Source organism: Carassius auratus, chromosome 50, assembly GCF_003368295.1.
Source record: "Carassius auratus strain Wakin chromosome 50, ASM336829v1, whole genome shotgun sequence".
NCBI lineage: Eukaryota > Metazoa > Chordata > Actinopteri > Cypriniformes > Cyprinidae > Carassius > Carassius auratus.
Window position 1 is genome coordinate 5,068,570 of NC_039292.1, and position 22,512 is coordinate 5,091,081.

The following is a 22,512-nucleotide window of genomic DNA, read 5'->3' on the forward strand; positions in this document are numbered from 1 at the left end:
TATGTAGGCTATTTTATTCAGTGAAACCATGATTATTATTAACCAATCATTATTGTCTCATTATTTATATATAATACACTTTAAGTCATGAAAACTAAAATATTAAGTCATATGCGTTGGTGGTAAAATTATTACCAACATAAAACATGTTACAAACGTCAACAGTCAAAGGTAAGGAAAGGGGAATCTCTGCTATTTCTGCAAAACTAAAGTAATTTGTTGTTGATTTAATGAAAGGCTGGTGCGTGTTGGCTGGATTATTGAATTAGAGATTAGTCTGCTGATTCCATCTTTATTTTACCCGATAAACTAATTATTTAATCCTAAAGGGGTTAAAGGCACAATACGTAAGTTTTTTTTTTTTCTTTTAATTAAAATATCCACAAAAAACAAAAACATATATTTTGCTGACTTGCATATCCCAAATGTTTTGAAGAATGTCTAAATCCAGAGAAATGAGCATATTTTAACTAGTGTATCTGAACTAATTTTTGACCGTGTCCAGAGTGTCAATGTGTCGCCTGCCAATGACCTCACAATCCCTCGATTTCAAGTTTTGTTTTGAATAAAACATATGGAAACTCCAAAGAAACTTTAATATGTGGTGCGTTTTAATAGACCAGTGACCACTGCACAGAGAGGCATTATAAGAGAACCTGGGCCACCATCTGGATATGGGGGTTCTTGCTCGGCTGATCCCAGACCCAGTGGGCACCCAGCCGGATCTTCTGTTCTGGGGTCATTGCCGTGCAGTTGAACATGTCGGTAAGATTGCTGCTGTGCAGGATGAAGTAGGTCATCAGAAAGATGTCACTCCGGGTTGAAGGACTTGGGTGGAACTTGTTCTTCGGTTCCCTGAAAAGCAGACACTCCTTTGTTCTGGATGAGGTCTGGCGAGGTTGTTTTGTTGGGTTTAGCCCATAAGGTTCTGAAAATGCTGGTTTTGGCTTACTGGAGATCTGTTTGCTTCAGTCCAGCCGGTCTAGTTCAAAGTGTGGTTTCCCTTATAAACTGGAAATATTGATAGATAATTACACTACTGCATTTTCAATTTACTGTTTCTTCAAACTTTGCTTTAACTCACCAAAAGTCAGATTCAAAATATATATATATATTTTTATAACAATTTAATTATTAATTTTACTTAATTCATTTTTTCAGAAATGTATATTTTTATTCAGTAAGGATGCAAATTGATTCAAAGGGACTTTGTAATGTTTGAATGTTTTAAACTGAATAGTTTTACACAATAAATACAAAAAAAGCAAGAGAACACATTAATGCTTTATTCAACAAGAATGCATAAATCAATAAAAAGTGATAGAAATTTTAATAAATTGTTTCTATTAATCAGATAATCCTGACAAAAAAATATTACCATGTTTCCCCCCAAAATAGCTAACTGTTTTTACCTTAATAATAATAATCGCCATTATTAATAATTGAGCAGCAGTGTTAGTGGACAATAACTGAACTTCAAACCAATATGTTAGAATTAATTCTGAAGGATCATGTGACACTGAAGACTGGAGTAAAAACTAATTTTTCACAATATTGTAACCGTATTAAAAAAAAATTTAACTGTAAAATAGACTTCTTTCAAAGAAAATAATTATTAATATTGTTTAAAATAAAATAGCTGACATCTCTAACATGACAGTTTGCCACAAATAAAATAGCTGTCAATGGTCACTGACATGTAAAATGTTGCAAGGTAAAATAACTCACCAATATTATTCTTTCTTTGGTATTGGTTGAGAGTGAACCTGTGGTCTGAGTTTTCTTCTCCTCTTTGGAGTCCTGTTAAGATAAGTATGCTCATTTAAAGCTCAACATATATGAATAAGGACCTCATAAAGTTTGTCACAGTGTTTGTCAGTTGGATTATGGGACACATTGGACACTGGACAAGTCTTCATACACAAATTAAAGCCCCCTACTACAACAAACCCCTTTTAACTCTTGGGATGGATTTAACAGAGGTATATCAAGCAATGCAGTTAGCATGCAGTTCAACTGGCTATACGAATACTTTAAGAAAAACACAATGGTTGAGGTAGATGATTTTATCTATTGACAGAAAGGCTTTGCGAAAAGTGCTGTCTGCATATTACACAATCATTTTTTTGTTTGCTCTTTAACTCCGATCTGATTGTCATACAGTACATCATAACCTCATAACGCCTCCAAAATAATTAGTAACACAATAACAAAAATAGTAGAGCTGTGTTCTTGAGCTGAATTATGTAGGATTGTGTTACACAGTTCAGGTCCTGAAGCTTTGAGGGTGAGGTGGGTTAGGTTGAGGTACACTCTCAGCAGGACGGTGGAGTTAATGTGACCCAGGCCGATCACACTATGGCGGTCTGGCTGCGTCTCATTCCTCTCAGCAACTCGTCTTGGCTGAGTAAGTACTATAAGTGAAAGGAAGTGAGGGTGTCAGGATTAGTGTGAAGCTCTGCAGAAGTTAAACCTAGTTAAGCAGTTCAACCTGAACTTTTCAGTAACAGATGTGTGACACTACAAAAACAATAAAATAAGAATTTTAAGCAATGGCAATATTGCAGTTTTAAGATGTGATTTTTATTTGGCCATTAAGTGTAACATGGACCTTTTTAACAATTCTGGTGTTTTCAAAAGCAAAACTTTTTTTTAAGCTATTGTTATATTGGTGCATATAAATATAAATACAATTTTGCCTTAAAGGGGTCATATGATGTTACAAGCTCTTGGTGCATGAAGAAGATATGTAAAGTTGCAAAGACTAAAGTCTCAAATACAAAGAGATATTCTTTATTAAAGTTAAGACTTTGCCACGCCCCCCTGAAACGGTTCATTCATGTCTACGTCACTATGTGGAAATATTTGCGTAATGCCGCCCAAATGTTTACGCAAAGAAAGTCAGCGTGGTTTCAGTAACCACAGTTAGTGTTGAAGCAGATATGTCAGGGAGATGCTGTGTGTATCTAGGAGAAAGCAAAAGCACTTTATTTGGCCTTACGAAAGTAGATGCATTTAGGAATTTTTAGATTACTTAGAACAAAACAGCAACATATTTTATGGACGACTGTTTTGTTAACCTAGGAGAGGAGGTCATTCAGACTTTGCTATGACAATCTGGTGCTTCTGAATCAGCTACTTTAAGTATGTTTTGTTATTAGTTTTAAGTATTTGCTATTGAATGTTTAAATGCAGAGTTTTGCGCAGTGCGAGAGAGAGAGAGAGAGAGAGAGAGCATTGCGTTAGCAAGCGCAAGGTTGGGGGTTCAAATCCACTTTAGGAGAAAATTGATAGCTTGAATGCAATGTAAGTTGCTTTGGATAAAAGGGTCTGCTAAATGCATAAATTTAATAAATACTATAAGTAGTGTCAGTTAGAGAAATATATGTAAACTATTATATAAATGTATATACGTATATATATATATATATATATATATATATATATATATTAGGGGTGTAACGATACGCGTATTCGTATTGAACCGTTCGGTACGACGCTTTCGGTTCGGTACGCGGTACGCATTACGTATACCGAACGGTTCGTTGGAGTAATTAATTATATTTGAAAAAAAAAAAAGAGAGAGAGAGAGAGAAATATAATGATATGCGTTCAACAAGGTAGCCCAATAACCCAAACAACGTAACAGGCAACGCCCCTGACACTCCCGAAGAAGAAAAAAACACCATCTTATATGTTTATGTTAGGCTACTCAGCAGGCGCTCGCTCACTCAGTACACGCTGAAGGCTCGTTGCAAAATAGCCAATGCGTTGAACAGACTAGAAATGAGAAGATCCTCCAATAACCAACAGGTCTGGTTCACATATCGTGCCTAAAAACGCATGGAAAACGCTAAGCGCGTCTTTCTCCTCCTTTCCAAAGCGCTCCGGCAGAAGCGCTCATGAGGCGTCTGTCTTTGCTAAGCAACAATGACGTGCTCTCTCCATGAGACGCGGAAATTTCAGCGAAGGATAAATGGATTTGCAGCTCTAAAAATCGCTTGCAGTAGCTCTGCTACTAAATTTATTTCAAAATTGCAATCCATATACAACTATGATCAGCTGTTTCTTCATCTTGGCTGAGCTCTCAACGTTGTTACGGGAAAGGATGAAGCTGATTGGTTGGTTCTTGTCACATGACCCGCGGTGCGCTTGCGGCATTCTGAAAAGTTGAGATGTTTTTGCATTTTGCTGTATCTAAAACGTATCGAACCGAACCGAACCGAACCGTGACATCAGTGTATCGTATCGAACCGAACCGTGAATTTTGTGAACCGTTACACCCCTAATATATATATATATAGGTTATTTTTCATTTGAAACTACAGCAATATTCACATTGCTTAATTATATCGTTTTTATTTTTTAATTATTTTATTGTATAATTTTATATATACTGTATATTTAAGTTACCAAAATATTAGAATAATAATTTATTAATAGGCACTGTAGAGTAAAAACAACAACAACAAAAAAAAAAAAAACAGTAAGTTATCTACTTACTGTGAGGTTGTTAATTCCCCTTGAAAAGGCCTCGACCTGCGTCACTGATTCTTTAGTGTGCAACATCTGAAAAACCAAGATATCCATCAAATATATTGATGTAAATAATGTACGTTCACATTTATCTTTTGGTCATAGTTAGGAAAAATAATTTTATTAATAGAAGGAATTTTTTAGCAGAAGAAATGGGTGATAATGAAGTGCAGATATTGTAAATGGAGAGGAATCTACCTGCACAAGTGCATGAAAGTCCTTTCCCAGCATGCACTTCTCCACATTGTGAAAATGGGTGTTTGTTGATGGCCAGATGCATGGATGAATGCAGGTTAATGCTTAATGTTTGCAACATTGCAACAGTTGCAAACATTTTTCAGAGTTTGTTATTAAACATTTGTTGCAAGAATTTATTTCTTAAACCATTTACAGCCAAAAAACATAGTTCCACGCACCCCCCCCACAAAGGACAATGACAATGGAGTGGGGGGGGGGGGTTAGCTTCTCTGTGTGTACAAAAACAACAACAACAAAACATATTACTGGGATTGAGGAAGTTTATTGATTATGACAATATTTTAGGTTCTATATCGTTACACCATCTTCAACTATAAAAATACTTGTGCATTTTATTGTATAAAAATAGCCTCATGATTATTTAAAAATGTGCTGCTGAACATTTAATAGAAGTCTATGTTTTTTTTGTTTTTAAATCACAAATATACCATTAAATTAATCCCTAAAATATGCAAATATTGCACAAAATTGTACAAACTGTCTTTTAAAACAGCACAAAGTAGATGTCAGGTTACAAAAATGGAATACTTTAATAAATCTCAGAATACACTTGTTTTTTTTTTTTTTTTTACGATTCACAAAAAAATGATCAAATAGCTGTCCATCACAGGAAAAATGGCACTATTCTGAGAAAACTGTTCTGTTAAACCCTGCTGCCTTTGTGAGATGATGTCATTTACATAACTTAACCCTTGGGTTCAGGTCTTCCTGCGGTGTCCATACTGCTGTCTTGTGTCCGTCAATGAGGGATGTTGCGATGTTATAAAATGGCACCTGTGTGGTTGTGAGGTTGTCATGGGTTTTGTGGGATATGGGTGGAGGGTTATTGGCTGCAAGCTCAGCGGTGATGGCTAGCAGAGCATCAGATCTGTAGATCTCCCACCTGCTCCCGTCTTGGTGGGTCCCTGTCAAAGGTGGGGCTCAGACCCCTGATGCCGCTGTAGGCTTGGTTGGCCCCATTGAGCAGGGCCTGGGGTGGTGAAGCGTCCAGAGGGCAGATGTAGTCAGTGGAGTCCTCAGCACGCTTCTTACGGTGGCCAAAACTGGAGAAACCTATTTTACGTGGCTGAGGAACAACAAATGAAGAATAAAACACAAAATCATGATTAATGCATCATCTAATGCTTACTTAAAGTTAATATTGAAAACACTTAGTCATTTAGGATTTTCAATTTCCTAAAGATTTAACAGCATTATTAAATTATATTTTTCATACTGTATATTATAATGGCCAAATTCACTTTTAGTTTGATTTTTGTATTTTAGTTTTTTATTTAGACCAAACAGAATTTTTATTTTTTACATCTGACACCATTTTATCATCATCACTTCTAGTACTACAAGCATTAATAATAATAATAAATCAGAATATTTCCACCAAATTAAATTAACTTTTCATTATTATTAAAATGAATTAAAATAAATATTAAAATAATTAGAATAAATAATTAATTGTGTTTGATACTGGTACTAATTAAAATTAATGAACTGAATTGGGCTGGATCATCAGAAACTGCCTGCAAATTATCAAATTATCCTAATCGGATTGTGACCAAAGACCAAATCATGAACCTCCAGAATCAGTTTCAATTTTTTTTTTTGAAAAAATAATAGAAAATAAAAAGATAATTTTTAATGCTGTTTGTTGGAAATAATAATTTTGTATCTGCAGAAGTAGTGCATTTTAAACACACACTTTCTATTATTAGGAAAATTAATGGCTCAACTGCCTAAATGATGACAGAAATGTTTAATCTAAAGCTTCATTGTGCTTAGTTAGTGTGCTCAGCACATTTGGTCTAGATGCACATTTGCTGCATCAGCTGAGATTAAACCGGAACCGGGCGGCTGAAGCATTTGTCCGTTTGTCAGGGCTTCCAACTTCATTCAGTTGCAGTGATGAAGGCGTTTCTAAATATTTGGTCAGCAAATGTCAAATCTCACCCGGACTTTAGCAGTGGTTGTTAGCGGCGTGTATCCTGATGATTCCAGATACTCTTGTTTCTCCTGCTGAGCCTGAGAGCCCACCAGCATGTTGAAATTAGTGGCCAGATGCCTCCTCAGCAGAGTCTTCTGAGGGGGGATGTTCAGGAGCATCGCAAGTGTGTCCGAGTTAAAACGAGGTTCCAAGATCTGTGTAAAAGAAAGATCTGCAGTTACTATGTTGTTCAGAGTAGTTTTTAGTGGGCTGCTATGCATTTGCTAGGGTGGTCTGGATGGCTGTTTCGTGGTTGTGAAAAGAGCCCATGGGAATTAATTTCGGAGTTGCAGGAGAACGTGTTAGATGCGAGTTACTCACTATGAGTCCTCCATGCACTCCGCTGCCTCTCAGGTTGGGAGCGTATTCTGCCAGGTCAGCTGATCTGAGCCACTCCATCACACGGTGATTGGACCACTGAACAACCTCAGAAGGCGATGTCTTATTCTGTCAGACAACATGAATACGCAGATCAATAATGAGCAATATCAGTCCTGGAAGTATAGAGCTGGATTGCCCTCTCTTTGTTTCTGTTCATTTCATCCACACCTCATCTCCAGGTCTTCTTTTGAGGCAGCTGGGGTTGAACTTGTTAACATGTAGGACGTGGATAGCACACTTGATGCTAAGATGATGCAGCTGACTGGTGACTTTCAGAAACAGCAGATCGTTCTGAAATTAAAAAAACAAATTATAAATACTGATCACATATGATATATTAGTTAATTCCAGTCCTCTAACTTGATTGCAAGGCACTATAAGAAGTTAAAGATATTTACCACTGTCAAGTACTGCAGCATTCTACCGTCCACACGTCCTTCGCTAAACTGGTCTTTGTACTGTGGTAAACCAATATCATCCAGCCACCCTGTGTAGAAATAACAGTTTCTTTATATAGAGTGTAACTACATTTTTTTTTCTTTTACTTACATTATTTAAAATATATATATGTAAGGAGAACTTGGAGTGTCACTTAAAGTGACGAAATTATAAAAAAACAAAAACAAATCAAATATAACTTTTTTAATTGACAAATAAATATACAAATTTAAACGTTTAATTTGTTTTAAAATGTAGTTAATAAAAAGCCCTTCATAAATGCAACTGAAATGTCCCAAAAATTCATTTGAAAAGATTTATTTGTTTACATTGTTTTAATTAATATTTCGGACTGATTAATTGTATTTTTACAGCACTGGTCCTCCATGTGTGCACAAACAAAACTGTGAAAAAAATGTTTATCAGTAATGCACATGCAGAATGATGAAAATTGTCGGCGTTTGTCTCATAAGAGTGGTTTCATGGGTACATACGCGTGACCCAGATGTGGTCCAGTTCAGAGGATTTCTCTGTGATTTTGGTGCTGAAGGAGCGCAGAGCCAGCTGGAGCTTCTTCCTGTGAAGTGGATGTTTAATGCCCAGCTCCTACATGTGAAAAAAACAGAAATCAAACTGGTTGTGACAGCATATTGTTTCTGTGGTAACGGAGTTATCAATATCAAGAAATGAAATGAAAACAAATATTTTGAAATGTTGAATTAAATGTGAGAACTGTTCACATTCACTAAAAACCAAAGCTGAACATTCATTTGAGTGGATTTGATGGCAGAACAAATTAGTAAGTCATGCAGCATTACAGACACAGAACAGTAGTTAAAGTCGATCGGGCAGGTAGAACCAAACCAGGATTTGAGTGGCACCACTGCCACCTGAAGCAAGAGATATAGCCAAATCATTTCATAGAGTTGAATGACAAAATCAGATTGTTGATGTAAGCCACAGGTCTGAATTTGTTAATTTTTTTTTTAGCCCATAGTCTTGTGCTTAAATCTTGTATGAAGTTTCGCCCACCTTCTCAATGTCCTGCGAGGAGAGTAAAGTCTGACCGCTGGTGACCCACTGTCTGGCCATATTCACGTACTGAACCAGACCAAACTCCTCCATCCATGCACACACCTGATCACATGACCATTTTGAGAAGGGGATGTTCCTGTCACTGCAGAACACATGTAGAATATTAGAAACATGAATAACGGTGCTCGTTTATGAATATTGCATGGTGCTGAGATACCGTGCTGAGGTGCTGGTGCTCAGGCAGGTGAGTCGAGGGCCGGCCGTGGCCCTGAAACCCCCTCGCTTGAAGTCAGAATCAGATTCGTCTGCAGGAAGACCACCTGACTGTGTTCTCCTGATCCTAAGAACCAGAGCAAAAAAAGGTGTGGCCATAAGGGCACAAAAAAATATATATATAGCCAATAATATCACAAGCCACTTTTCATGATACAATCCAATCCCGAAGAGTAAAATTAAAACTTGTGATTTCCATATTTCACACAATATCACTAAAAAAACATAACGCTTGTCTTTAACCAATTAAAAAACCCTCAAATACTTACTTTCCCCACAGTTTTTTACGAATGCCTTTCTGGTTCTTCTTGTGCTCTGGTGAAACAGGAGACTGCTGACCTGATTCTAGTCCAGACGACATGGGTGAAAGGTCAGACAAGGTCGAATCATCCGTCTTCTCTGCCTTTCCTGTGAACAGGAAGCAATCCACTTATTCAGTTTTGTGTTTCTGCATATTTAGTGGTTCACTATTGGACTGAACATGCATTATTCCTTCTTTAGTAGTGGTCTAATGGTTAGAAAATTGGACTTGAAATCCGAAGGTGTCGGGTTTGAGTCTCAGATCCGGCAGGAATTGTCAGTGGGGGGATACCACGACTGAGGGGAGACCCTTGAGCAAGGCATTGAACCCCCAAATGCTCCCCAGGTGCCGCAGCAATATGGCTGCCCACTGCTCCGGATGTGTGTTCACTACTGTGTGTGTGCACTTGGATGGGTTAAATGCAGAGTACTTTTCTAGTTTTCAGCACCAGACTTCTGAAGTCTATATGAAACCCAAATGGATTTTTCCTTATTCCTTATAACCATATAAAGTACATTATATTTGCATCACATTAAGTATAAACTCAAAGTCTAATCTCTGAGATGAGAGAGATTGACAGAGAAAGGGAAAAATAAACTCCCCCTGCTTTCAGCTTTAAAATTAAATCCAATATGACACAGCAAGAGTGTGCTCCGTGGTCGCATGCAAACGTGAGATTGAGAGGACAATACCTAAAGCTGGAGCACTGGCGCTTCGGCAGTGATCTTCGCACCGAGTGAGAGAGGAGAAACGCATGCGGAGACAGTTGCACAGCCCAAGAGATGGATTAGTCAGAGAGAAAGAGTAACGAAAAGATAAACAGAAGATCATGCAAAGACACTGTAGTGTTAAAAAAGGCTGAATAAGATGCTTAAACAGATGCTATAGTCAAAAAGCTTAGAGGACAAAAGTATTCAGAAAATGGAAGAGCAAACAAGCACAAATCACATCAGCTGAGGTTATACAGTATTAATAAGGTCAAAGGTTGTATGATAAAAATGTAGCCTGTGTCTGAAAGCTGAAAATGCAGTCAGTATACAGAAACATCCTGTCTATTATGCCTACAAGAAATACATTCACAAATGTCATTTTTCTATTTGTATTTTTATTTTAATATTTAAGATTATATATTAAATATTTAACTTAATGAAATGGTTCACCCAAAAATGTTAATTTGCTGAAAATGTACTATTCAATCCTATGTACTATTAGTCCATACAAGATCCAAGTTTGTTTCTTCATCGTTATTTATTATTTTATTTTTTTTCTTTATCAAATTTGGAGAAAATTAGGATTACATCACTTTGCCTCTGCAGTGAATGGGTGCCGTGAGAATGAGTTTCTGGGTGAACTATTACTTTAAATTTATGGCAAGAAATCAACATCGTACACACCAAATGCATGGTTCTCTCAAAAGCTCACTTAAATTTTGTTTTCAGACACAGCCCAGGTTAACAAATAATTTCAACACAAAGAATTGTGGGTGCTGCGAGACAATTGCTTACTCAGGTTGAATTCGCTGCCTTCACTTTCATCAGGAGACAGTTGCAGTGGGGAAGACGGCTGCAGTCTCACTCCATTCTGCTCTGGACGACTAAACTTGCCCGGAAGCGTCTGATATTTGTTATTTTCAGATTTATATCGGTTCTATGGAAGAAATGAATTCATCTTAGTGATTAAATATTCATGTTGAGTTTTTCATATTGCTATTAATTAAACTAATAAATTAACCATAAAACTGCTTTATTACAAACAGCTTTAGAATTTAATTAAACATATAACATGAATACTGTAAATGAACAAATAAATGTAATTTTGAACAACAAGAACAAACACTGTAATATCAGTTGTAAGCGTTTTCTTAATAAGCATTTCTGTTCGAATAAGCCAGGCAAACAAATAAACGTGCATACGTTATGTTAACTAATGCATGTGCATACAGCAAAGGCTATTGTTGTGGTTTTGGTGTTGTGTTAGCGTTAGTTTATTGGTTTATGTTAGCTAATAGTACCTCTAAAACAGCCTCTACTGGTTGGCCCACTACATGCTTCAGAAAAAACACACAAACATACACTCAGAGTCACACTGTTAGTTGAAACATACAGAATTAAAGCACTATTGTTCATGTTAATCAAGCATTAAAGAGATCTGAGTTTAGTTGAGACATTAAGCATAAAAAAAGCATTTTGTTAATTATATGAGTTAGTTGGCCACAAGAAGCAGAATAGTCATATTTATTTATACAAAATGATTCTGGTTTTTGTACCATCTGTAAACTTCCACTTTGGAGTTCTTCTAAGCTGGTGGACAGCATCCGTGGTATTGACCTGAAAATAAAACCATGAACAATTATATTAAATATTTATTAGCTTTGCTTACATTATTGCAGAATAAGTGCATCTTGTTTGTTCAGGTTACGTCACAGACTAACAAATGTAAGCTGGAAGCATATTCTCATGGTTAAAAACAATAGATGGATGTAATGTTGCTATTTGATTTCCAATGCAAATTAAGCAACAAAATTAGAAATTTTTTTATTCACTTTAAATTTGCAATCTGAGAATAACATTGTTCCTGTCAAATTTAAATTACATTTTTGCAAAAATAAATAAATAAAATAAAGACAAAACTCCATTATTCAATTGAAAAAGAAAATATGAAAAAAGGACATATACATTTTTACAAATTTCTTGCACCGTTAACATTTTTCAATTGAATTTCCTTTCTCTTTCACAGTGTACAAAAAAAGTTAGCAAAATTATTTTCTATTTGCACATATACTGCAAAAATGATTATTTCTGCTAAATGTATCTAGTAATTGATTGTTGTGATTTTTTTTTTACATGCAGAGGAATATTGAAAATATCGAAATATCAAAGGAAATGCTCCAGCCATAACTAGATCGATTAGTATCAGCGTGTGTGGTGTGTGGCAAAAACATCACAAGAACAAGGCCACTGCTACTTTAGAGCCCCTTTTAAACCAGCACAAACACACACTCCACTTGCCATTGTCTGCTGTAAAAGCCCAAGTGGCCAATGGATACCATCGAGGTCTCCATAGAGGGCAGAATACTGCGAAAGCTGGGCCAGAGAAGGATAGAACGGGATGGAGTGCAAGAAAGACAAGAGTTGACAAAATCACATTAGCTTTGGTTAATAATTAGGACAGTGAGTTTGCAACTAAATGGTCCTTTTCGCAAAGAGGCCTCCTGATCCAAATTGCCTTTAAGAACAGCGTCCCACTGAGACTCTGCTATAATCAATGTTCTGTTATTAATACAACCTCTCACTCACCTGGAGTCCAGCTCCCTCTGGAAACATGTAGACACCAGGAGTGGCGACGGGTCTCGGGAAGACATCTGTGGAGAGTTAAATAAGTAGAACTTAAAACCTAACCAAAGTTGAATAGAAATATGTAGACACACAATCTATGCCTTTTAGCATTTTAGGGGTTTCCCCTGAAGTCCGCTTATAGTGTTAGTCAAGATTTCTTGCACACAATCATTTTCACACAAACACTGACAATTTCAAATTAAGGATTTTTGTTTTTGAAAGAAATTCAAATTCACTTTTATTCGGCAGTTATGCACTAAACTGTTAAAAAGTAACATTAAAATATTTAAAGTGTTACAAAATATTTCAAATAAATTCTTTTTTTTTTTTTTTTATGGAAAAAATGCATTATAGTTTCCACAAAGATATTAAGCAGCACAAATGACTTCTATGACTGAAGACTGGAGCAATGGCCGCTTTTAATTCAGATTTGCATCACAGGAATAGATTAAATATACATATATTTTTTTTATCAATTACGTATTTTTAATAAACACAGCCATTGTGAGCATAAGAGACTACCTTAAAAAAAACATGAAACAAATCCAAACCCCAAAGTATAAATAGTAGTGCATATAGACTTCTATATATACATTGTTATTGGCGTGTAAAACAACCCACTCTGTTAATGTGTTTATGGTTGCAACATTGTGATGACTTCTGAATGACCTGTTTCTCCATAAATGGTCTGGTTGTGCTATTAAAGAACTCGAAAAAGCAAGATCATGCAGTTTTTCTCTGAAATGACCCATCTGAAACCTTGAATAGTACCTGTAGCTCCGGTCTGACAATGTCAGAGTATGCTTTATGCGTCAGGGTTTTTATTTTTCGAGTGCCATTAAGATCCTCCTCACTGCTGCCAGACAGCAACATATTGTTGGTCACTGAAGAGTCACAGAACCACATTCAAGGCTCAAATTCATTTAGCAAGGACACTAAAACATTAAAATAGTAAAATTAAGTTTTACTCAAAATGTACCTTGAGAAAGGGCTAAGCTGTCCTTTAATTTTCTGTACTGGACCAACAGAAGATTGAGTTCCTCTATGTGTCGATCCTTCATAAACAAAATATAGTTGATGTTTAGTCTATATACAAACCTCTAAACCTGTTACAACATGCATGCTGCTTTCTGCACATTTTGGACCTGTTAAATGCAAAGTGCACGGATGCTGACTTACCTTTTCATTATTGGCAGCTATTAGCATCTCCATTCCAGTTTTTAACCTCTGCAGCTCTTGATCTGGAACATAAAGAGCAAAACTCAATTAATATGTGCACCATTACATCATTATGGCAGTGTTGGGGAAGCTAGTTTAAATTATAAGTAGCATTAGAGTTTCAATGTAGTTAGGCTACAAGCAAGATTCGCTAATATTCAGTTATATACACTAATCTACATGCAAAAAGAAACTTCATTAGATGATTTTTATTTTTAGATATATAATCTAAATTATATCATTCAGAATTTAATCCGAGACGTATATTTCTGACACAAAAAAAATGGGAGTTTTGAACAAATTAACACACATTAGGCTGACAGCATCAAATCTGAATGTGTACATTTACTCTAAATACAACTAGAATACACCCTGATTTAAATGAACATCGACATGCAGAGTAGATTTAATGAAATATTATGCAACTAGGAAGAATTAGACTTTGATTTGATAGAATAAATGAAGTATATCTAGTATTTCAAGAAAGGAAACCTTCCTTCACAGCACCATATATGGAAATAAATTCCAAAGAAAATCAAAAAGTCAACAATAATTTATAACATAATGGTGCCATTGTACTTTTTTTATTATTAATAACTTTTATTTTATTAAAAATATTTTCTAATTAGTGTGCAATATATTTAACATGACAATTTCAACAGGATTACAAATAAATTTAAATAAATGTATTATATTTTTTTTATATTTTTCAATATATTTGATATATTTCACCTATTAGATTTGTAAACTTTATACTGCATAATTTATTCTTAATATTGATTTCTAATTATGTATTATATTTAACTCCACATATAATAAGGTTTACACATATAATTAAAGTTTTTACACACTGTGTAATACTTTACAGTCAATAAAAAACACCCCCCATTGGGCTGTTAATAATGCACAAATAATGAGATTAAATGCTAAAATGTGCTAAAATGAAGTTCAGCGACATACAAAACATAGCAGCTGTGAGCAGTTGAGTCATCCTTTCTTTTGCTTTCTTGGAATGACTTGAGGGTGAGTAATTTATGGGCTAATTATCATTTTTGGGTGAACTAACCCTTTATACTTAGTTTTGGCTAAATTTGCAACCCTGTTACTCATTTCAGAAACAGAATCAGAAAGAGATTTATTGCAAGTATGCTTATGCATACAAGGAAATTGTTTTAGTTACATAAGCTTCCAGTACACAGAGACAACAGCACATAGACATACAAAACTTATTTAGTACATTCATAAATTGTCTATTTGATTTTGATGTTTCTTTGATGTTTATTGCTAGGAAAAAAAACATTAAACAGTCAAACTAATCAGGGTTTAAAACTGTCCTTAAGACTTAATTTGTAAAGGGTTCAAGTCCTATTTTGTACCTTATTAGGGTAAAGTGTCTTATTAATGCAATGCTAAATTATTCTGCACTAAGGCATCACTTCAGCAACCATTAGGATTTAATCTTCTTAGTGGTACCTCTCTCTGTGATGTCATCGTTGATGGTTCCTTGGGACAGAAGCTGATTCTGTAAACACTCAATTTCAGCATTCTTCGTAGCAAGCAGCTGCTGGAGTTTGCCAATCTCAGTCTAAAAAACAAAATATAACACTCTAAACCATCATTTTATTAACACTTACGTAAGAAAGAAGAAAACAATATCCACATGTTTCACAACGGTATTAATATTAATAGTTTTTGGGAAAACAGGGGAATCTGACACTGAAAACACAAAAATGACAGGCACAATAGGGTTAAATACAGGTTGAAATAAGCTTCACCATTTTGGGTGATAAACGGTACGTTCACATTTAAAAACACCCACTATATTGTCACAAAATGCAAAATGGGGGGGGGGGGTACCACAAACATGTAAGCTTTTTCTGTTTCATATGTAGAATATACCTACTGTTGATATACCACCACCAAATAGCAAGCACAACTCTCTGACATGATTTCCCACAAAAAACTTCAATGGTCAAGTAGCAATGCTGGAACTACAGTTGGCTACAAGGTTAAAAAAAAAAAGTCACAAAATTATTTATATTGAGCTGAATTATCAAACACAAAAAGTCTTTCCACACTGTAGCTTTCTAGCTAGCTAAATCAAGACAACAGATTTCAGACTCCCGCATTACGTCTTCTTGAAGAGATTACATCATCCCTATCAGAACTTTGAAACTGGCTAAAACATCTTTGTATGCAGATTCCTTACACCCGTGTCCAAACCTTGTAAATGCTCAAATGTTAGCACATAGCAAGACCCATGACCCTCCTTTTATTTCTGTGCCACCAACTGCACCACAAATAAACATTCACTCATCAGCCATTGTTTAGTCAAAAATGAGAGAATGTTGTGTGGGTAGTAACAGGCAAACATGACTAAATTAGGGAAGAACTATTTGTAGTATTTCATTACAGGCTATAGAAGACAATAAGACATGATGAAACGTACATAAAAAATGTGCTGTATGTACAAATATAGTGTGTCAATCTGTTAACATTCCTATACCGAACTGTTCAACCCTTGTTCCCAAGATGGACGGACCTACCAATCTACCAGAGAAAGAAGTCATACGAACCCACACTAATGTGCAAGTACTCACACAAACAGATGGATGATCTATAGTAGCCCATCCACGTATGCACTTTTTCTACACTGCTCACTTCCACATAATGTGGTTTAAAAGATTGCCGGTAGACCATGTGGAGATCTATCCTTGGCTAAGCTCTCAAAGCTAAAGCAATTGCAAGCCATCTAAACGGGTATCCATTAAAAACTGGGGATCATGAAGCTGCACGATTATCATAAAATATTTAGTGATTAGCTTGTCAACAACTGACTGAATACCAATCAGTGATGTAAAACGAGTGTCTAATCTCGCTCTTGGAGGGCCACCTTCCTGCAAAGTTTACATCCAGAACATCTCCCTGACAGTTTTGAGTGGTCCTCAAAAGTTTGATTATGTGGTATAGGTTTGTTTAATTGGGGTTGTATCTAATCTATATAGGATAGTGGCCCGGATTGGATAGCCCTGACTTTAAACAAATCTAGATGGAAGAGGGTTCAAGAGGCACAAGTACTGGGAGCTCAGAGAGGCGAAAACAACCAAAGGAGAGGACATTTTCATGGAACTATGACAAAGCTTGGAAAATATAGACTTCCTGAGCAGAGGTGGAAGTATTATGAAATAAATCTGTCTTAAATGGCACTCTTGATGCAAAATTCAAGTTGTCTTCATTTTTGGGTATCCCTATAGTCCACATGACTGTAGGGTGTCCCATTTTATGATTCAAAAGGGTACTCCCCATGTGTCATCAGCAGATCTTGAAGGAAGCTATAGTCGTCAGTTATCCAGCAACATTACGTCATGTGAACTCAAAGGACCGTAAGGACTGAGGGTGCCATTTTGGGACAGGGCCATCATCGCCCTGTCCCTTGTGTCATATTCCTCATGGACGACAAAAAGGGATAAGGAGGGGGAGCAAGGTTAAGCACCTGAGCTGTCCGACAGCACTTCTCCCAATGCTGTCGTTCTACCTGAGTGTGCTCGACCGTGAGCTTCAGTGTAGAAAGCTTGGTCATGAGCGACTGGTAACAGACATGGAGAGAATAGGTGATAGAAAGCTGGAGGAAGAGAAAGCCAGAGGGATGTTCATTATGCTAAGAGCTTAAGAGACTCTGAGAGTGCAGTGAACAATTGAATAAAAAGTATGTATAGAAAAGTTATGGGATCAGAGAAAGAAATTGCATTGAAAAGAGTCTGCATTTAGGGTTAAGCCAATATATGGCTAAAGAGACTGTTAGTAAATGCTGATGGGGCAGTTAAAGTTCGTAATGAACAATACAGAACGACAAGATACTAGACTGAAAGCTAATAGGAGTCCAGATTAAATATGCATTACCTTAGTGGCTTTGAGCTTCCTTTCATATTGTGATTTCTCACCCTCCAGTTCTTCAACTTTGCTCTTAAGAAGGTGAAGCTCTTGTAACAAAGCCTGATGAAAAAAAAAAAAAGAAATAAAAAAGAACAAAATTACACATCACCTTGCAGTGGCAAACATCCAACCATTCTGGCAACTGCTCCTGGAAAAAACATGCTTCTGTCTAAGGTACAGTGCTCCTAAATTGACCTTGCAGAAAAATAAAACCCTGAGACTTTCTTGTGCATGTGGAAAAATGTTCTTGTGGGCACTCGAAAGTTCTAGGGGCTTTTTCCCTGCAAATTCCACTTCAGGGGTTCCATGTTAAGGCCATTCATATCAATACAAAGGAATTCGGAAGAAAAGGTTTGGACTGACCCATAAAACCCACACCACACAAGAAAGCTCTGTAGATTCCTGGTAAACCTTATTAGTTTATTAAAAAAGATAACTTGGGACATCAAAAACTGCCCTAACTGATCAAGGAAAAGAATCTAATAGTCACCACTAAGCCCACAACCCTCCTGGAAGCTCTCTGGATCTACTCAGAAACGGTTAGCGTTAGTGAATTTCCTTCATGCAGCTTTACACCCAAAATAAATCATGACATTCTGTCATCAGAACACACTGCAAACACCAGTAACCATGAGATTCCCACAATGGAGCCCACAGACAAATTGGATTCACTGTAAGAAGAGGCAGTTAGTAGCAATTCCTGTTGCCAAGTGTCCAAAAGTGAGATGGGGGGAATGGTTATTTTTTAGGGTAAAGCAAGGAGGTAAAAAGGGGGTCTTGAAGTAAATCCACCACATAATGAGGATCTGCCTACATTCTCTCCTCCACTTCTACAGTGGCAGCTGCATTCCTCAGCATCAGAGGCACCAAGGCCCACATCGGGGCTCTGGTCGAGAGCCTCGCGTGTGCCATTCTCGCCCAGGCTCTCCCGAGCTCGCTGCTCCTGGATACGATTGCTGATTTCCTCCTGGAATTTACACATCTGCTCCTGTAGTTCACTAATTAGATTAACCACACTCTGAGAGAGCAAAAACAAGAAAGCCAGAAAAAAGGAAAACAGTGATCAGATTTGGAAACACAGTTAAACATAGACATAGACGGTTTTATGAATAATCGGAGTTCTCTGAATAGGCATATTCATTTTTGGCTTTGTGGACTTTAGGGTTTAGAATCTAATAAGTCACATTTCCACTCCAGAGGTTGGTTCGGGCTCAGTTTTATCTAGCGTTTGGCCCGGCGGACTTTCAGAAAACTAAAAAAAAAAAAAAAAATCCGTCCACAACTAATCCCCAATAGTGTTTATACACATACCTTCTATGTTTTCAGCATTTTTTTGTTGTATTATGCTTGAAATAACATTTTTCTGCATATATTAGTAAAGGTGGTGAAGGGACCTGCATTGTGACCTACTCTTTGCCGGTAAAAGTTTTTTTACTGACCTTTTTTTAAATTTAAAGAAGGTTCTATATCATGTCTATATAAATTGCACGACTTCAGCTTGTCCAAAATGCTGCAGCCAGACTTCTTTTAAACTGTCGTAAACATGAACACATAACCCCAATTCTTAGATCCCTTCACTGGTTGCCAATGGTCTTTGTCTGGTCTATTTATTTATGTATGTGTAATATTCTTGCTCTTATGTAAAGCACTTTGGTCAGCCAGGAGGCTGTTGTAAATGCGCTATACAAATAAATTGAACTTGAACTTGAACTTGAACTATATGAGGACAAGATTTTCTGGGAACCAAGATACTGCATTTCAGAGGACAAAATACATTTTGGGCATCTGTGATACCTAATCTGTGACGTATGATGGTACAATGCACCAATTACAAGATATTATTTTAGCAAGAAGCATGTTAATGTTCAGTTTGTTTTTCACTTGTGAACAAGAGAATGATTAGTCAAGCTAATCTTAGCTATTCTGACAGAAATGCAAAGGCTGTCAGCCAGAGGAAGTTTCATATGATATTCCCCGTTGATGCTAAAGCTGATGAGGCACACATTCCACGCTTATATATAGCTCTATGCTAAAGGTGAGTGGGGGAGAAGTGTTTTGCGCATGTTGTATGTTCAAAGTGAATTTCTGCCATTCCGTCCTGTTGAATGGAGCCTTGCAGCTGTCACCCTTGAGGCCAGTGTTTGTTGATGCAACAAATGCAAGGAGAGCTCGGTTACCACAGAACGGAGAGTGTGCAATGACACTATGGATTTATGAGAAGAAAAAAAAATATATAAGAAAGAATGATTTTCTTAGATTCACTTCGTAAACCCACAAATTTCAACATAAACTAGTCACAGAATATGCACATACCTTTGTGACAATTCTCAATGTTCCCGTTTATAAATATTTATGCATGTATATGTATGTATGTAAATGCAGAACATCTTTTAGCAGCCTTTCCTTCGCTTGTTGCTTCATTTCTAAACATGAATGATACTCATTGCAGATGTGCGTTAAAAAGTGTGTGCATGTTGTGTACAGCTGAACACTCCTCAAGACAAGCACTGAGCACTTCTGGCGTCTGTCATTTTGTGTTCATCAAGCTGCCTGTCACTATCTCCCATTTAGGCCCATCACATGCTTTAGTGTCTCTAATGATTAGCATCTTCCCTTATCAGCACGCTGCCTTTTTGGCACTGAAAACATTTGTGGGACATGGGGTTTGAATGTGTGTGTGTAATTGTCTCCGTGTGTATACATATCCGAAAATCACGTTTCGTTAAGCACACAGTCAGTGTGGAAAGACTGAGTCTCTGTGATAGCCCGATTCAAACATATGTCAAAGACATACTGTAACAATGAGACGTCTATGGCTCAGAGTCAAACTCCTTCCTGTTTTTGGTCTCTTTGAGTCCTTGGTATACTTTTCTGAAATCAAACACCAGGATAATGTTCACATACTAATTGAGAAATCTTTCTAATGACTTCCAATGAAGCTGATGAAACATTTTGAGTCTATGATACCAAAGCAAATGAATATTGCTTATATGAAATTTCCCATGACTTTAAGCTTGTCAATAATAATGGCTCTTCAAGGCTTTGAAATCGCTGATATTTCCAGGTTTTCGCATGGCTGTGGTAAACCCGTTCCATCTTTAGACAGAAAGCCAGAGATTTAATATGTTCAAGAAAAATAAAGCACAGAAAAGATGCTCCTTAAAGTTTTATGGTATTTTTCTGAGTCTGTTTAGTCGGTTGACTCTGCACAAAGTATGTAACACTGCAAGTTTGATAAGTAATTAGGTGTTAAGAGTTGATAAATCTACAGGATCTACATATACTCACCACGACATAAACATGCCACCATGACTTCACTGTCCCCTAGTTATCTTTCCACATGCCAAGTGGAAACATCAGATTAAATATCAGCTCAAAAGCACGTTTACTGATCTTGTATTTCAACATGAAACTCTTGGTAACCACAATAGTGTGTCTGATATCAGTTTCTCTTCTATTATAACCATACACTTTTTTTATTACTATACCTCTAAATGTATTTAACAACACATATACTGACACGGCTGCTTCCTGTGTGTGTGGTTTCAATTGAATTAGAGGCAACAGGTGGACAACAAAGACACAGGCATGCTCAAAAATACCTAAATAGCACCTAGTCAACCGAAATCATTCCTAGTCAACAAATCTAAAAAAGAACTACAAATGCAAATATTAGCATTTATCAGTATTATTTTATGAGCTAAAGTTAAATATATATTAAATATACATTACTTAATATAGTTTAGAACAAACTGTTGTTATTTTTACTAAAATAAAATAAAAGTTTTCTGTCATTTTAATAAATCTGAAAAATAATTATTGTTAAAATGAAATTTAAATAAAAAAATACAACTGTTTTCTGTAATTTAAATTATGTAGAAATAAAGTAATTATTAGATGAAAATTTTAAGCTCAAAGTAATGAATTGGCAAAAGCACATAACATTACTCAAATCTAAAACATTACGTCAATATAAAATAAATACAAAAACTAAAAATAGAAAACTAAACAAATAAAAAAAATAAAAATTTTATTAATATAAATTATTTTTTGCTGTGATAATAAAATTTCCATTGAGAATCATGAAAACAATGTATTGGTATTTTGGTTACTGATATTTTGACATCCCTGCAAGACAGACTACACATATAGAGGAAGTAAACAGCCATTATTTAGAAAACTACAATACTATGACATTAATCCAATACCATCTCTTAACAGATGAACCCATTGCCCCGTATGAACTGACAGACTGATACAGTACCTCAGCTTTATTATGTTTCTCCTGTTCATCATTGTGGTTGTGTTCCTCCTCCATGCCGACTAGCTTGAGTTTCAGATAGGAAACTTCATCCACGAGTTCCAGTTTCTGTGTCTCCAGTGAGGTTCGTCTAAGGAGCTCCTAAAGCACATGCACACACATTAGTGAACACATGGTGACACACACAAACACACCCACACATTTGTACTGTATACAGTAACAATCACACGGCACACAGGCGCTTCTTGCTGCTCCACTGGCCAAGTTCTCTCGCAGTAATGCTTAGGCTGAAGCCAAGCGCCACTAAATATACTCAAGCACGCTATTTTTACTTCCTCTGCCCCTGTATGTGAGAAAGTCAGGAGGGCCAAAAGAGGGAAACTTTGTTTGATACTACCGGCTAAATCAAGCAGGACACTGAGAACCTTTGCGAGCCAGTGTTTAAAAAGGGCATAAATTGCCTTGTGCACATAAGAAAACCTAGTTCTAGTTATGCCTCATACTTTGACCAGAATTACCCTCAAACACACTGCCAATTAAAAAATAAAAATAAGCGCAATCACTT

General features: G+C 36.4%; 1 protein-coding gene across 3 annotated transcripts in view; it reads right to left on the minus strand.

Annotated features, from left to right (window-relative positions):
• Positions 1–401: 401 nt before the first annotated feature.
• The window catches only part of LOC113066723 (liprin-beta-2-like), a 30,015-nt gene continuing 7,904 nt past the window's right edge, over positions 402–22,512 (minus strand). Inside the window, exons 4-27 of one of the 3 annotated variants that reach the window (XM_026238703.1) lie at positions 21,951–22,088; positions 18,501–18,704; positions 17,654–17,746; positions 15,227–15,338; positions 13,715–13,776; positions 13,515–13,590; positions 13,307–13,419; positions 12,497–12,561; positions 12,209–12,283; positions 11,467–11,527; positions 11,212–11,247; positions 10,706–10,847; positions 9,169–9,307; positions 8,844–8,966; positions 8,624–8,768; positions 8,086–8,197; positions 7,552–7,640; positions 7,322–7,444; positions 7,094–7,219; positions 6,739–6,927; positions 5,678–5,860; positions 4,504–4,569; positions 1,729–1,800; positions 402–1,011 (exon numbers count right to left, since the gene is read on the minus strand). In XM_026238703.1, coding sequence (XP_026094488.1) covers positions 988–1,011; positions 1,729–1,800; positions 4,504–4,569; positions 5,678–5,860; positions 6,739–6,927; positions 7,094–7,219; positions 7,322–7,444; positions 7,552–7,640; positions 8,086–8,197; positions 8,624–8,768; positions 8,844–8,966; positions 9,169–9,307; positions 10,706–10,847; positions 11,212–11,247; positions 11,467–11,527; positions 12,209–12,283; positions 12,497–12,561; positions 13,307–13,419; positions 13,515–13,590; positions 13,715–13,776; positions 15,227–15,338; positions 17,654–17,746; positions 18,501–18,704; positions 21,951–22,088 — 2,568 coding nt within the window. In that variant the 3' untranslated portion in view covers positions 402–987. The remainder of the gene's footprint in view (positions 1,012–1,728; positions 1,801–4,503; positions 4,570–5,677; positions 5,861–6,738; positions 6,928–7,093; positions 7,220–7,321; positions 7,445–7,551; positions 7,641–8,085; positions 8,198–8,623; positions 8,769–8,843; positions 8,967–9,168; positions 9,308–10,705; positions 10,848–11,211; positions 11,248–11,466; positions 11,528–12,208; positions 12,284–12,496; positions 12,562–13,306; positions 13,420–13,514; positions 13,591–13,714; positions 13,777–15,226; positions 15,339–17,653; positions 17,747–18,500; positions 18,705–21,950; positions 22,089–22,512) is intronic. The other 2 variants (XM_026238704.1, XM_026238705.1) reach the window with 2 other exon arrangements.